The 16,406-nt window shown below is 35.0% G+C and overlaps 1 protein-coding gene across 2 annotated transcripts in view; it reads left to right on the forward strand.

Moving 5' to 3' along the window:
* Nucleotides 1-16,406, forward strand: part of TTC21B (tetratricopeptide repeat domain 21B) — a 45,663-nt gene that overhangs the window by 5,442 nt on the left and 23,815 nt on the right. Inside the window, exons 5-18 of one of the 2 annotated variants that reach the window (XM_087733695.1) lie at nt 258-380; nt 1,587-1,744; nt 2,144-2,228; nt 3,786-3,884; nt 4,484-4,676; nt 5,713-5,810; nt 6,320-6,520; nt 8,351-8,480; nt 8,938-9,095; nt 10,440-10,664; nt 11,427-11,665; nt 11,980-12,052; nt 13,089-13,199; nt 16,211-16,349. In XM_087733695.1, the coding sequence (XP_087589821.1) occupies nt 258-380; nt 1,587-1,744; nt 2,144-2,228; nt 3,786-3,884; nt 4,484-4,676; nt 5,713-5,810; nt 6,320-6,520; nt 8,351-8,480; nt 8,938-9,095; nt 10,440-10,664; nt 11,427-11,665; nt 11,980-12,052; nt 13,089-13,199; nt 16,211-16,349 (2,032 nt within the window). Of the gene's footprint in view, nt 1-257; nt 381-1,586; nt 1,796-2,143; nt 2,229-3,785; nt 3,885-4,483; nt 4,677-5,712; nt 5,811-6,319; nt 6,521-8,350; nt 8,481-8,937; nt 9,096-10,439; nt 10,665-11,426; nt 11,666-11,979; nt 12,053-13,088; nt 13,200-16,210; nt 16,350-16,406 lie in introns of those variants that run through there. The other variant, XM_087733696.1, reaches the window with a different exon arrangement.

Below are 16,406 nucleotides of genomic sequence, written 5' to 3' on the forward strand. Positions count from 1 at the left end.
GACTAGTTCAATGTCATTGTTTTCTTTTAATCCTGTAAGTAAATATACTATTTGATTAATGCTGGAATGAATTACTAATATTTTAGGTTATGCTAAAGACTGGTTATATTTTAAATATAGATTTTAAATAGTTAAAAATAGATACTTTCATTTTAAGTCCTATTTTATTTTTAGGTTATTTCTACTTATTACTGTATCTAGTGTACTTTTTTTACGACCTAGTTAGTGAAGAATTCCAATTTATATTTTGTTTACAGGGGTTGATTTTGAAAGCATGGCTTGATCTCACCTGTGGGAAAGAAACTCACATTAAAAAAGCTGTGAAATATTTTGATGAAGCATTGCAGGAAGGCAATGATGTTTTTGCTCTTCTTGGTAAAGTAAGTTTACTTCATGACTTTAACACTTCCTAAATGTTGTATTGATCTTGTAAAGTGATTAGAGAGATGCTGAGAAGAGTTGTCTACATAACTGCTGTGTGCCATGGCAAGAAAAGTAGTAGTTAAACATTGTAGTGTGATCATCTATTAACATTGCTAACACTTTTTTTTAATCATCACTAGTCTGTTTCAAGTGTTCATTTTGATTATATTTCATTAAGGGAGTGGCACGAATTGTTTTCTTTACACATTTCTCTGTTTCAGAATGTACTACTTGTTTGTATCACAGACATTGTTACTCATTAATGTAATGTTTGTTTAATATTCTAAAACTAAATGCAGAAAAAAATTGTTCCATGAAAATCAGAAGACGAAAGTTCAGGAGAGTGTGCAGAATGGTATTTGGTTAGGCATGTGTGCTTGGCTATATGTGGACTGTTGAGTTCAATTACCGGTATATCTCAAATCTAGTTACTGCAATTAGATTTTAGACAGACAGCTATCTTGTTATGGCTTAAGAAATTAACTCTCAGAAACTATTATGTTTGCACCATTTCTATCTCAAAAATATGAAATAAAATGGCATGCACACAGTCACCTGGAATGTGGTAAGTAAATTTAAACATCAAAGCAAAATAGAGAATTTAAGCCCTAAATTGTTTTGTACTTGAATTAATTTAAAACTGTGATACTTGATATTTCTGAAGTTGTTTTCTATTCGGAGTATCCTGTAAATTGCTTTATTAAAAAATTGTTAATTTTGGCAACAACAACAACAAGTGACCTACTGAGTGTGGTTTTCAGATGGTACATACCTCAGGGCTTGAAAAACTGCTTAATCTGTGGGTTGTATTCAATATCCTAAAATTGTGAGATGCTTTATGCAAAGTTATTTGAAACCTAATAAGACAATTTTACTCTTCAGTTACATATCTCTCTCTTTTTCTTGCTTATAACTGACTAGTAACTTGTAAATGCTGCAATTACCTTTGTTATAGAGTGCTTACCACATACCAGCTTTTACACGTCATCTTTTGCTATTTGATTGTTGCAGTATCTCTAGTTGTGGTTGATGATGAAGTAAAAATATGACTTAAAGATTTTTCTCTCACTAGCTCTTTTTCCTGATTTCTGTATGAAAGAACTGAGTCTTCTCACCTATGTGAGTGTACAGGCTTTTGATGTGACTTCTCTCCCTTCCATTAGGCACAGTATTTTGAGGTCCGACAGAATTATTCAGGAGCTCTGGAAACCGTGAACCAGATAATTGCAAACTTCCCAAACTTCATTCCTGCTTTCATAAAGAAAATGAAGCTACAACTAGCCTTGCAGGACTGGGAGCAGGCAGTTGAAACGGCACATAGGTTGAGTATGAAGTAGCACACCGCTAATTGTGTTCTTGCCATGCTCACACTGTAAGAATGCTTTGAAACAGAAGTAGTTAGGTTTCCATTAATTTTTAATGAATTTGCATTAGTTAAATGAGGTTTTTTTTTTTTAAAAAACTGAACTAAATGAAGTTTTATTAGAACCCAGCCTTGTAATTCTGTGAGGATACTACATCAATATGTGAATCCATTTTGGATGGAAGAGGACCTTTTTTGAGATAGGCATGAAGTAACAAAGCTGTGCTTTCCGTTGAGCACTATAACTTAAAGTGACACTGCAATACAGGTTATTTTATTCCCCTTTTAGGATAAAATGGATGATTGAACAAAAGTTTTGTTTTTGTTTCATTACATTCACCTTTTGTTTGTCTTTAGACTATTGCAGAAAGATGCCCTCAATTTAGAAGCCATAAGAATGGAGGCCCTGCATTATTTGTGCAGGGAAGGAAATATATCTGAGGTGAGTCTTTTTATTAGCAGACTGAGCATAACACAGCCTTTGTAGGGACTAGGTGCTACATGCACTATCTTCTTTCTGTCTTCTCGTATACTTTGTCTGGTCCTGTGCTACACTACTTATCTACAGGTAAGAGGTATATTCACCTATTCTGACTCAAATGGCTGATCTAGCTTATTGTTGTGGTGTTTTCTGGATGTCAAGGGAAACATAATTTTGTACCTCCCTCTTCCCTGAGAACAGGAATCAAGCCAAATGGAAGTCTCTTCTGGACAGTTAATTGAATCATGTTGTTTTAAATCATCAAAGCAATCTTTTATTGCTTAAATGCTCTTCTGATAAATTAATAAGCTATTGTAAACCTTCCATTAATTTTAAGTATTTTATTAATTGAAATAAGGGAAATAATGAGGTGTTGTAGCGATAATTTTTTGGAAAAGCGTCATAGTCACTTAACAATAGTCTGCGATGTTAGGTTGTATAACCTGTGCTTTGTTCACCTTTTTTTGATGATTACTGGGGGTTTTTTAAGCTCTAAGAATTCTCTAACTTTTCCTTCTACTCCCAAGATCCTTTTCTACACAGGGATACATGCATGTATTTTGTACATATAGTGCTTGTGCCACTTTTCAGGAAATACTTTAAAATACATTATCTAAATTGTCATGAAAAATCATTAAATATTTTAAAATATCTTTTTCTTGTTATGCAAAAAGGCTGGTATAATTTAAGTGGAGATTTGGCCCAAAAGGTAAAGTGTTTTCAGTGTTTTGTAGGTTTTTTCAAGTTTTAGAGGAAAATAGGTTTTAGGTTGTTTAACACATTTTTAGTTATTGCAAAGAACTCTTTAGTCATTAGTGTACTTATAATCAAATTTGAGTCTTATTTATGCACAATCTTAGGAAATATGGAGAAACAGTAACAATTGCAGACTCCAATTCAGTAAAGCTGTCCAGGAATGAAACTTGCTGGATGTGGTAGGGTGTAAACAAAGGTTTCTGGGGTAAAATGTCACATGTGACTAAGACCCATGTCTAGGAAAAAATTAAACCTGATGAGACTTAAACATGATTCAGGTGTCTGCATCTCAAATCATACCAAAAAACTCTGTGTAGCTTATTATTGTAACCCCAGAAATGTCTGAAGTACCTTAGGTGATTTGAGAAACCGCGATGTTAAAAGTCTGAGCATCTGGAAGTGCTTTGGTTTTGAGCACGTGTTTCTGTATCATGCTGAAGCCCGAACAAGATTGACAGATCGGATTCCTCAGACTATCTGGCTTTATGGGACTCTTCTGTTATATGAGATTCAGCTCAAGTCTTTCACTTTAGAGCGTGTATAGAGGACACATGATCTACTTTATTGTTGCTTTACTATTCCAAAGTATTTTTGTAGGAATTCCAAAATAAATCTAACTCCTAGCCCTGAAAACATCTGAGTTTAAATTTCAAGATATTATTGCATAGTAAAATATGTGACTAGTTTATAGTGAAAACTGTTCAAATGTCCTCATCTGTTCATTCTTTCTATTACTTATTATGTTACCTCTCTTTCTCCAAGGCTTCAGCAAGACTGGGAGACCTAATTAAAGCACTGGACAGGTTAGAACCACATAATTCGCAGCTCTTCTATAAAATGGCTTTAGCTTTCAGTAGAACAGTGAGTATGCTTTTTTTTTTCTGAAGCAGCATGCAACTATCTATATATCCTGTTCTTTGTTTTATTTTCAGTAGACAGATGTTAAATCTCTACTAAAACGTAGATTGCAGACAATTGAAATCGATTACCTTGTGTACCCTTTGGTAACTACATTTTTAAAGCTTTACATTCAGTATGAATTACAATACTTAAGCCATCTCATTCCAAAAATGTTTTTACTGCTTGCTTTTAAATGAGAAACAGGTTTCCAATGAAAATATGCGCAAATGTCCACCAACCATATTCTCAATGTAGGAAAGTGACAAGGTTAATCACATAGCCTTGAAACTGAAGGTTTCTTTAATCTTCGTATTTATGAGAATCATTTTAAGGAAGCATTCAAAGCAACTATCAACTATTCCTTATTGTATGGTATTTTATACTTATGTTTGAATCCAGCACACTTTAATGTCACAATTTTTATAGAATTACTACAGATTATATTAGTCTTATATGAGATGATGTTGTGTCACCTGCTACAGGAATATTCAGTGTGTTTTTTCTAAGGGAATCTGAAAAATAAGAAAAACTTGAGGTTTAAAGATTATTCTTACCATTAGTGTGGCCGGAACCAACTCATCCTTCAACATGCACAAACCTTAGTTGAAAGAGCATCTGATTTGGCACCTGACAATGCAGAATTTGCTACTGAACTTGGCTACCAAATGATTTTACAAGGGAAAGTGAAAGAAGCTTTAAAATGGTACAAGACTGCTATGACACTTGATGAAACAAGCGTTTCTGCGCTAACTGGTAAGGTCTTACACTTTCTTTTGGGTTTTACTGGTCTTAAGACACAGATGATGCTTTTTTGATCAAGTTTTCCTACTACTGCTACTAGGAAAATCTAAAACTATTAGAACAGAAGCATTGGGCGGTACTTCCTGATTCATGTTATGCTGTCTTCCTTGTAGCAACAGTTTCTCCTTACTGGATATGTCTTTTGGTCTTCCTTTTGAAAAGTGAAACTTTCTCTATTAAAGTAGAACTCTCCAAGTAATGGTAAGGACAGAGATGTAGCTGTATTTTTTTTTTTTAAATTTCTGTAGTGCCTAAGAACTAGAAAACTCTTAGGCGCTACAAAAATAAAAAATTCAAGGGCAGTTGATAGAACAAGACATCCATGGCTACATACATGTCTGAATTAGATTGAAAAACATAATCAAGTCAAAACATCTGATACTTTTGATGTACATGTTATGTTCTTTAAAAAAAAAAATTACTTTTGATAACGTCCAATTGCTGCCAGGAAAATGGAGAGTAAACATGGCATACTTGCTTCACAGATTTTCCCCTGCATTTTTTCTCCTTGACTATGCCATTGCCTTCTAATTTGAAACTTCAAACAGTACGAAATATTTAGAGGGTAGGAGTAGTTTGTGTGTGTGGCTGGGGGGGTGTGTGGTTTTGTTGTGGGTTTGTTTTTTTTCTTTAATTTCATTTTGCTTCTTGTACTTGTTCTGAATTTAGAAGCCAAACTTTATGGTGCTTCTACTTAGTCTAGAACCAGTTGAAGATTTGCTGGTTTTAACTTTGTAGTATAAGGGATGAGATCTTTCCATGAAACTGCTTTATAGCATTGCATATATGAAGGTATCAATTGTGTATCATCTATCCTAGGTATTTCTAAGTACATAAAATCTGCATTACTATAAGACTTGCGCTATTATTTCTTCTTGTATCACCACTTTATGAAGAGATTGAGAAGAGAAAAAGTTAATTCTGGAAAACAAAGCATGTGCTTGACTAGGAAGACGAATCTGCAATAAAATGTTTAAATATGTTACAGGAATTATCCGTTGTCAGCTAATACAAGGGCAATTAGAAGATGCAGAGCAGCAGTTGGAGTTTCTTAATGAAATTCAACAGTCCATTGGGAAATCTGGGGTAGGAGACATCTTCCTTCATTAAAATACTTTAATTACAATCTGAATTGCGGTCTACTAGCTACTTCATGTTCTATATTTCAGTCACTTGAGCAAAGCATTCTTAATGGAGTACTATTAAATCTAAATTTCAGTTTTTCTTCCTATCAATCTAAGTTAATGTGGTGCCTCACTTTGCAACACAAGGCTGTTTGCTTGCAGAGCAAAAACATCATTGCCTTCCTGCAGTGCTTTATCTCTGAAGGTAAGTTTAAAATGTCAGGAAGGGAAGGATATTAATTATTTTCAGGATGTTGTGCTCAGAAAAATGTAGAGGTGCTTGTACAAATTAAAGGAATGCATTGATATAATAATCATCAGTGTCATTTACAGTGAACATACTAAATATCTTACAGTATCCCTAAATAGAAAGAAGAAATAGCTAACATTAATAATTATGTAGCATTGTGTGAGTAACAGATGAGTGTATCTGGAATATGAAGAATGTTTTATTTCTTTCTTTTCCTATAGGAATTATCTTTCTTGCGTGCAGTCCTAGCTATGAAAAAACATAGGAGACAAGAAGAAGTTATTGCCTTGTTGAATGATGTTCTGGATACTCACTTTTCATCTTTGCATGGTTTTCCTCTTGGTGTGGAATATTTTGAAAAACTAAACCCCGATTTCTTGCTAGAAATCGTTAGGGAATATCTTAATTTTTGCCCAGCACAGGTAAGCAGCTGTAGATCACATGGGTCTGAAACTGGAAATTATTCTTGGGTTTCATTTCGAGATCATGAAGCAAAAACTTAAAAATTTTCCCTCTTAAAATGTCAATTTATTTGAAGTAAAAGTATGTCTTAAGATATTACACCACTATTTAAACAAACTATGAAAATACATCTTCTGTGAAGTGGGCAAACTGCAATAATGACACCTGAGAAAACTTGGGATATATGTGTAATGCGCTGTGTGTGAGTACTTGTACTTTTTTAGTATCTCTTTTGATCAGGAAACTGTAACAAAGCAGTGAATAGAGCTATCTCAATATGAAACTAGGATGTTCACACTGACAATTCTATTCTTGAAATATTTTTGTCAGCTCAGGGTATCTTCAATATACATATGTTCTTTCTTTATTTCAATTTCTTTTGTCTGTTGGTGAAAATCAATGGAATACTACTTCCAAAGAAAAATATTACTTACTTAAATGGCTGATTTTCTGTGACTGAATTTGCTTGTGCTAGTTTTGGCAACAAAGGCATGTAGAACTTAATAAATTGAAGGGGGACCTGACACCTCTAAAGCTGAAGAAACACATTTAAAAGTTTCTTTAAATAGCATCTTCCTTAATTAGATTATTCTTCTGAAATAGCTGGGAGCTGACTCTTGTTATCCTGTCATTAGCAGATTTCTAGTCTAATTATAGAACCTTCCCATAAATACTTGTTTATGTACAGTTTTAAAATCTAACAGGCAAACAAGTAGTTTTCCATTGTTATGATCTGTCCTACCATCTATAATGAAATGGTAATGTATGAAAGCCTAAAACATCAGTAGCAATGACAATTTCATGTCACAGATGGAGATAAATAATAAGTGTCTTGTTTTCTACGAAGTAGTGTCTTGTTTAAAGACTTCTCTGGGGTGTATTCCAGAAGTACCTAATGGCTATGATGGTTTTTAATTTGGAGTGCAAACTGGTTTTCATGAACTATTGTCTGTAGAAAGATTTGTAAAAGAAAAGATAGGCTTTTCCTGAAGTTTCATTATTTCTTTATTGCAAAAAAGAGTTTGTATTATTAGAAAGTGAGGAGTTTAGCCAGGTGGTGGAGGCTTCTAGTTTGATAGTGGAGGATTGCTGCTTCCCCAGGGCATGGGTCCTGTGGAAATGTTAGCTGTGAACAGAAGGATCTTTAGGTTGCCTTTTCCTTTTTTATATATAACAGTTGGCAATTAGCTAAAGTAATAGAGGGAAATGAACAATGTTTCTGATAATGAGCAACTAAAATGTGGTACATTGTACTAGCAATTTACATGAAAGTAGCTACTTCTCAGCTGCTATTTTCAGTTTGTTGCTAGCAGCATGGATATGTTCTGTGGTGTGGAATGAGGGTAGGAGGGACAGGAGCAGAACTTTTTCTTCTCACCCTTCTGGTCTTTCATTGCAACGTCAGCTCTCTTGAAATTTAGTTCATGTTACTATTGTGTTGGATGAGTTGGCATGGTAATTCAGAGTAGGTCGCCAAATGTTTATGGACTGACTCTTCAGCTTATGTCAGGTCTAAAGCATTTTATCATCCTTGAAGTCCGTGAGGCTGTCTTGTGTCCTGCTGATATCAAGAAGTTGCCCTCTTAAATTTAAAACATTTTTGTTTCTTCTCAATGACAGCTTTCAGCTTCTTGGGCTGAAGAAAATAACAATGCTTTGCTATTGCTCATCTCGGTTTAAAGTGAAGCTCAGACTTAGAGTGAAATCTAAGTCCAAAACCTGTCAACTGAAGTGTTGGTTTTTGTTTGTTTGGGTGGTTTTTATTTTTTTATTTTTTTTTTTACTCCTAGCCTGCAAGTCCTGGGCAGTCTCCTTCACCACTTCTCAAGCACTGTGCTTCTGTTCTTGAAACTGTGGTAAAAACTGTGCCTGGTCTTCAACAAGCTGTCTTTTTAATTGCAAAAGTGAAATACTTGTCAGGTAATAGTTATATAAATGGTTAGCTAGCCACCTCTTTAGTTTTCTTAATATAAAAAATTAATTTCATACTTCTAAATCATAATGAATATTTTTCTTTCACTGCAGAACACTGCATTACAGCTAAGTGAAGAACATTTGCGCTGCCTTTCTTTGCGATTTGTATGAGCGTATCTTAATTATACAGACACATAAATATGGTATTTTTTAATCTATCGCTTCCAAAAAAGATCACTTTTGAATGATTCACAGATGGAACAATGGGAAGATATCTTACCTTTGAGCTGATTTGATTTCTTTTCATAGCCACATAATACTTTGTATATGAGTTTATTCACTAAAAGCTCCATGTTTATTTTCAAAAAATTATAAAATTGGTGAATAATTAATAAATGCTGTATATTGAACCTCTGTATTTCATATCAACTTCTTTTTCACTTTCCCTTTTTTAACTTCCTAGGGGATATTGAAGCAGCCCATAGTAATCTACATTACTGTCTTGAAAGGAATCCTTCTTACGCAGATGCACACTTACTGATGGCCCAGGTGTATTTGGCTCAAAACAATACTAAACTATGTTCTCAATCCTTGGAACTTTGTCTGAGCTACAATTTTGAGGTGAGTTGGACAAAAGAATGAAACCATTTTGTTCAGTCAATCCTCTGAAGTTGTATGGTTATTTTTTAAACTGAACTTTTTGACTCTTCCACTACAAATTTAGTATCTAAATGTTTATATGAACATGGTATCTGAATATTTATCAAAGAAATGACCACAAAGACAAAACTAATACCTTATTACAACATATCGGAATTGTTTGGAAATACAAAAGAAAGAAATGGTAGCTTTTTCTCAAATTCTTACATAAATATTAAAAACATGTTATATAAACAGAATTTGTAATTCAGACTGACCTTGCAACAGTCTTTAAAAGACAGCATAGAAGGACGTGAAGAGTGATATAATGTTGTTTCTGGACTTTTTGCACAGGTGTACAATTGCTAATGACGATATGCACAGATGCATGAGGGGATAAGAAGGGGTCTGTAGTTACCTCTTGACAATTCATGCTGCATTAAGCACTCTAAATTCTAAAAGAGTAGCCATATTCTGTGCTCTCTTCCATTAATGTCACATCTTCGTCCATCTTTTCTGACCCTTCAGGAGCAAATTTGGTAAATTAAGCACTGTATTTGAAAACTCACTATTTTGCAGTGGTCCTCACCAGTTTTATTTCTTGAGGCTAACACATTGCAGTATGGGATTTTTTATTTGTTTACATCAGTGGAACTTTAAGTATGATTAACATTGAATTGGAAACACTCTACACAGCTCTTATTAGGTCTGAGTTGTGTGAAGTCTCTTGACAGAGCTTAGCTGAAAAGTGAAAAACTACCATTTCCTTGCATGCATGCTCCCATCTTGGTTCCTTCCTCCAAGTGATGCAAGAAAGCTGACGATTAACTACCTACTTAGGAGACACTGAGATGCTTGCAACTTTGTACACAGTTACGTTTCCCTTATCGACATTTCCTTTTCATGTGAAGTATGTTTTAAGAAGGTGGAGAAATGGCAGGCAGGACTTGTGCCAAATAATGATTGTATACTGCTTCTAATTAATAGCCTAATGAAGTGTGCATACAGTAGTGTGGGAGATGCTTAAAATCTGTTAGAATTCAGTCTAGTTTCAAATAATGCTGTAACAAATGTTTTTCTATCCCAAAGTCCCATCTCATTTAATAGGTTTTCTTTTTTAGTTAAAAACGTACTTAATTACTAGTTTGTATACTCTTTGAAAATTCTAATTTTTCATAAGTAAATTACTGAAATTGAAATTGGATATATTTGGAGGAAAGAAGGAACTGAGGTCAATATTTAAAAAAAAAAATCTTCTTTCAAGGGGTTTGAATACTATGCATAAAGTAAAATTTGGAAACTCCTTATCTCGTTATATTTTATTAGGTGAGAGAACATCCTGTTTATCACTTAATTAAGGCCCAAATCCAGAAGAAGATGGGAGAATTATCAGAAGCTATTAAGACCTTACAGATGGCAAAGAACTTACCTGGAATGAGAAAACCTGCAGCTTCCTCAAAAACTAAAGGAAAAAGAATTGAAATTGATGCAAGTGATCGTGTGTCTGTCTTCCTAGAGTTAGTAGAAGCTCATTGTTTGAATGGAGAACCGGTAAGATGGCAAACTTGTTAAGACGTAATACATACCTGAAAAAAACTTCCTCTTCCCATTAGCAGAAGCATCTATCCTCATTAGCTCAGAATAGAAAACCATCACTTCGTTTACCAAGAGGATTTCCTTGGTAAAATTTCCAAGATGTTAATATCTGACTTGACAGCTTGTACCTTAAATTGTGCGGGGGGGAGAACCTACTTTCAGGTGCTCAATTTTGAGGGTACAAAACCCCTTTTAATTTTGAGGAGGAGATACTGTTGATGTTCATGTGCTGGCATGTAGATTCTTGTTTTGCTGTGAGAATGCTCTTAGAAATATTTTTGGATCGTGCCCTTTGTGTAGCAGCATCCTTACTATCAGCTGTATCTTATGAACAGTAGGACACTACATATGTATAAGAATATAAGAGAAGCTATACAATCGTATAGTTGGACGCAACCTCTGGAGGTCATCCTGCTCAAAGCAAGACCTGTTAGAGCAAGGTGCTAAAGGCATTGTCCAGTTGAATTTTGAGCATCTCCTTGTATATATGCAATGCAAATGTTATTTTCTCTACTAAAACTTTTTCTGGTATTTCATATCACAAATTTTATTTACAAAATCAACAGGAAAAACAAAACAAAACATTTTTAATGTTTTAGCAAAACAAATGGATACTATGGTTTGGGTTTTTTGTGGGTTTTGTTGCTTATGATGCCTTTATTTTTGACTGTTGAACAACAGGATATACATTAATTCTATTGGGTTTATTATTTGCAGCATGAAGCTGCTATAATACTGCAAGACGCCATTAATGAATTTTCTGGAACTCCTGAGGAACTAAGAGTTGTGATTGCAAACGCAGATCTGGCAATTGCTCAAGGAGATGTTGAACAAGCCTTGACTATGCTCCGAAATATTACACCTGAACAGCCGTACTTTGTACAAGCTAAAGAAAAAATGGCAGATATTTATCTTCAGTACAGGAAAGATAAGAAGTTATATGCTGGCTGCTATAGGTAAAAGTTTGTGATGTGTGTACATATTTTCCTAAATGCTTAATGGTAGCATGGTGAGCTCATTTTTTCCTGTTCTACTACTATAAGTGAGAAATATTTAGTGACATAATGAATTCATTTGAGTAAGTGTTGTAACATTTAAAACAGTAATTGGAAGTCCTACTCTGGAAAGATGTCTCAGATTCTTTTGTTTTATTTCCAGAAATAAAAACTAAAATCTGCAAAGGATAAAATTGTTGGGCCCTATTTGTTGTTGTTTAGATACCAGTATTGACATGTTAAATATTGAGCAAGGTTCTGTCTTCTGTTTCCAGAGACCTAGTAGAAAAACTGCCAAGTGCTCATGCTTTTCTTCTTCTTGGTGATGCATACATGAATATTCAAGAGGTAAGTGCTTGCTAGAGATGAATAGAATGATTGAGTCACTTGTTGACTTTGGCAAGTTGAGACAATGTAGCATGCTGACTCTTATTGATTAGTAGTTGGCAAACAGAAACTGCTTTAGGATGTAAAAAACATAATTACTGGCTACAAATGTAACTGTTCTAAGCTCAAAGAAAAAGCTGTTGAAAGTGTATTTCTTCTAATAACTGACTGGGTGAAAGTCAAGGAGAGAATTTTCTCTAGAAGAACACTGACCCATAAGACTAACAAAAATCTAAAGTGAGAGTTAAGTTAAATTCAGAAAGAAGTTGGAGATGTTTACAGGAGTTCTGAAGCTTAGAATAATTCTGGGTAATTTAGTTCTCATACTGGAAGTTTTATTTTAAAAATGTAAATTATTGAATTCCTATACATTTTTTACATCCTTTGCTTTCTTGAATAACTGGAAATGTTATTCAGTATTTGTAGAAGACAGTGTAGTCAAGTGGACATAGGAATTTGAAGGATACACATTTAAATTCATGTTTTCAAAGAATAGCTAGGGTTAGGACATGCAACTAATAGTTTAGATTACTAGTTTGGAGATCTGTAGGTGATTAATGGTTGATTACTTATTAATGTTTGTGTGTAGTTTTTTCATCAATGAAGAATTATAAAGCAAAAGGGAAATTGTTTAGATTTGCTGTAATATGGCTGGAGGAGAGAAACGGATGATCGTCCAACACAGTAATAAGTTTGCATAAGTTTGTTAAATAGTGAAAATAGTAGTAGAGAAATTTCAGTAGAAAAAATCAGGTTAATTCAAACTCATTTGTTTGCCAAGTTCTCTCCGCATTCTGTTTTAGCACGGAAATGTAAATTCACGTGAGCTTTGCTCTTCCTGCAATTTCATAGTGACCATTTTTCTCTCAGAAGTATTGTAGCTTGTGAACCAGTAGTACTTGGCAGTCATTCCTGGAGGTGTTATCAGATTTTGTTTTCTTCAAACACTTTTTATCTTAATCCTTGACTTCTTTGTTTTTATCTCTTACTGTTGAAGCCTGATGAAGCCATAGAAGTCTACGAGCAGGCCTTGAAGAAAAATCCAAAAGATCCAGCTTTAGCAAGTAAAATTGGGAAAGCCCTCATCAAAACGCATAACTATTCAAAGGTATTCTATAAGTACTGTATTGGGCTAATTAAGTATTGTGTCCATTATTGTCAACATGGGGGCGTTGCCTGATTTTTTGTTTTCAGGTTGGGTAGAAGAAGCACTTCACTTTAAGCGCTATACAGACTTTTTATCCTGAAAGTAAGTTTGTAGATCCCCTTGAAAATATCTGATCAGTCGCTCTGTGGCCCTTGCACAGGCCAGGGAAGAGAAGAAAGTATTTTGGGACAGCCTGGGAAGGAAGCAAGCAGGGCTGTAACGCTGGGGAAATGGTGTGATTGTACCTTTAGTGCTTACATACAGGAATCTTGAACTTGGGTCTTTTATGTTTTGTTTACATCTCACTGAGCCTTTTAATACAATGTTCTTAAATAGCCTCCATGTTGCCAAAAAGACTTAACTGTTCTGTGCATACAGTATTCTGCATATGTGCTGTGAAAGAAGCTGAGAGTTTCTCATGTCTTTTTTGGAGGAAGCCAACATCTTCCCAAGCTGGCATGTCCCTTCTGTACGAGTGGCTTTGACATAGCTGATAAACAAGTCTAAATTGCAGAGGAATCAGTGCCAACTTCCTAATTTTCAGTATCTGCTCTTTTTTCTAGTCCCTTGTATTGAAATAACAAACAGTAAACAGGTACACAAAGTGCCTGGGAGATCAAGTAAGAAAAATGGCTTTGTGCTTTGTTTGGGCAGCACCTCTTCCATAAATGCTTAGCACAATCTTCCTCTGTACTTATGGAAGTTATTTCAAATAATGGTGTATCTATCTGTCTTGGACCTGGAGGAACTTAAGAGGAGGGCTACAAATATGACCAGGGGGCTGGAGCACCTCCCCTGTGAGGACAGGCTGAGAGGGTTGAGGTTGTTTAGCCTAGAGAAGAGAAGTCTCTGGGCAGACCTTATAGCAGCCTTCCAGTACTTAAAGGGAGCCTACAGGAAAGATGGGGAGGGACTCTTTATCAGTGAGTGTAGTGATAAGACGAGGGGTAATGGTTTTAAACCGAAAGAGGGTAGATTTAGATTAGATATTAGGAAGAAATTCTTTACTGTGCGGGTGGTGAGATACTGGAACAGGTTGCCCAGAGAAGTTGTGGATGCCCCCTCCCTGGAAATGTTCGAGGCCAGGTTGGATGGGGCTTTGAGCAACCTGATCTAGTGGAAGGGGTCCCTGCCTGTGGCAGGGGGGTTAGAACTGGGTGATCTTTAAAGTCCCTCCCAACCCAAGCCATTCTATGATTCTGTGAAATGTATTTCCTGCCTTGGATTCAGGACAGGACTATTAGTACTCCCATCGTCACTTGGGATGAGGGTCAGGCTTAATACTGATTGAAGGTTCCAGTCTGAATTTGTGTATTACCAGCTTAGATAAGTGATACTGCATGAACTCTTTCAAGCAATGTACTAATATGCCATCATCTTACTTGTTTAAAGATGCATGTTTATTAAAATTGTGCCAGGAGGTTGCCTAAGGATAAACATGGTGTTAGGTCTGTGGAGTAAACCCAAAGGTTCTCCATCTTTTGGGAATGTCTATTCTAGATTTTTTTTTTTTTTTTTTTCAGTAAGGCAATTAATGACCAAGCAAGTTACCAAGCAGTGACTGGGGAGTTCTATGGCATAGAAATGACACTACAGATTTCTTTCTTATCACAATGAATGTGAAATATTCAGTGTGTTGTTCCAGGGAATATACAGTTTTTCTATTTGTGATGTGGTTCTTGTATATGTGCAATGTGATAAGTCAACTGTACTTTCACTGTTTTCAGGTCAGGTAGAAAGAAGCCTTTCACTTTAAAGCACTAAACAGTTTTTTATCCTGAAAGTAAGTTTGTAGATCCCCTTCAAAATACCTGGCCAAAGGCACAGTTACACGTTGGTGGATACAAATCTGGTGAATAGTAGTTCTGGTGACTTGCAGTTTATATGGTTTTGGGCCTGCACTCCAAAACGATGTTTAATTACTTCTCCATTGACCCAGTCGTGTTACATCTCCTAGCTTTAACATTGGCTAGGAGAGTAGTAATAGAGACTTTAACTTACTGTAGGAAAAACAGAAGAAAATGTTTGGGGAAAACTTGTAGGAGCAAATTATTTTGTTTGGGCAACCTCAAACTACTGGAGGGTGTCTCCAAATTGTGTTTTGTGTTTGCAATGTTAGAATTTTCACTTGCTTCTGTTCAGGTCACTATTACAAGCAGCTCAGTATCTGATTCCTATCTTGCTTCATGATACTTCAGACTGAATGTACTGTGAGGGTTCCTAGAGTTGCTATAGGAAAGCTTGTAATCTACGTGGTGATGGGTGTTTTATGGGCTTTGATTTTTCATTTTGAGGCTTCAGCTATATTATCCTTAGAATCCTTAAGCCTAAACAGGTAACCTGCCTGATATGTGCATTATTATGCATGTTTAAACATGTTCTATTTTAAAACAATACAAGTTATAAAATATTTCACAGTAACTTTGGAAATGTAACTTTTCAATATAATTCCCGTTCTAATTTTTCCCTTTACTTGGAGAAGTAACATTCTATTTCAAGACTATTTAAGTTGGTATTTTGAAGTGGGTTTTTTTGGTAAACTTATGGAGTAATAGTTTATTGATCTAGAATATTGGGGGGTTTTTTCTTGAGTAAATATTTGACTTTTTTTAATTGATATGATTGTCAGTTCTTATGTATAAAAATGCAAAGAGAAAAGACTCCTTTCTATTAGATTATGCTTAGTTGATATTTTTAAACTTTTCGTTACTTCTTTTATCTTCATGTTTGGCAGGTAGACTTTGGAAAAATTTGTCCTTTGTATACAGTAAAACAGAACTTTATAACTCCAGTCTGGCTGGAATTGTACAACTTCAGTACCTAATGAAAATGTAGTTTAATTGCCAGTGATCCTGTCAAAACCAGAATGTGATAATGTGGTTAGGCTATGTAAATGCATGCTTATCAAGCAAGGGTGTTGTCCTTAAGATTTGTCTTCAAATAATACTCAGATTTTTGTTTCTTCCTTTTAGGCAATCAGTTACTATGAGGCTGCATTGAGAAGCGGTCAACAGAATTTCCTTTGCTATGATTTGGCTGAGCTTTTAATGAAGCTGAAACAGTATGAAAAGGCAGAAAAAGTACTTCAGCAAGCTTTAGATCATGAGCCTGGTAGGAATGTTATTAATTTACAGCAAAACGTACAATTTCTACTGTTGTTTGTGGTTT

Source organism: Nipponia nippon, unplaced genomic scaffold (genome assembly GCF_047370975.1).
Source record: "Nipponia nippon isolate SJK-2023a ecotype South Korea unplaced genomic scaffold, ASM4737097v1 scaffold_5, whole genome shotgun sequence".
Lineage (NCBI taxonomy): Eukaryota > Metazoa > Chordata > Aves > Pelecaniformes > Threskiornithidae > Nipponia > Nipponia nippon.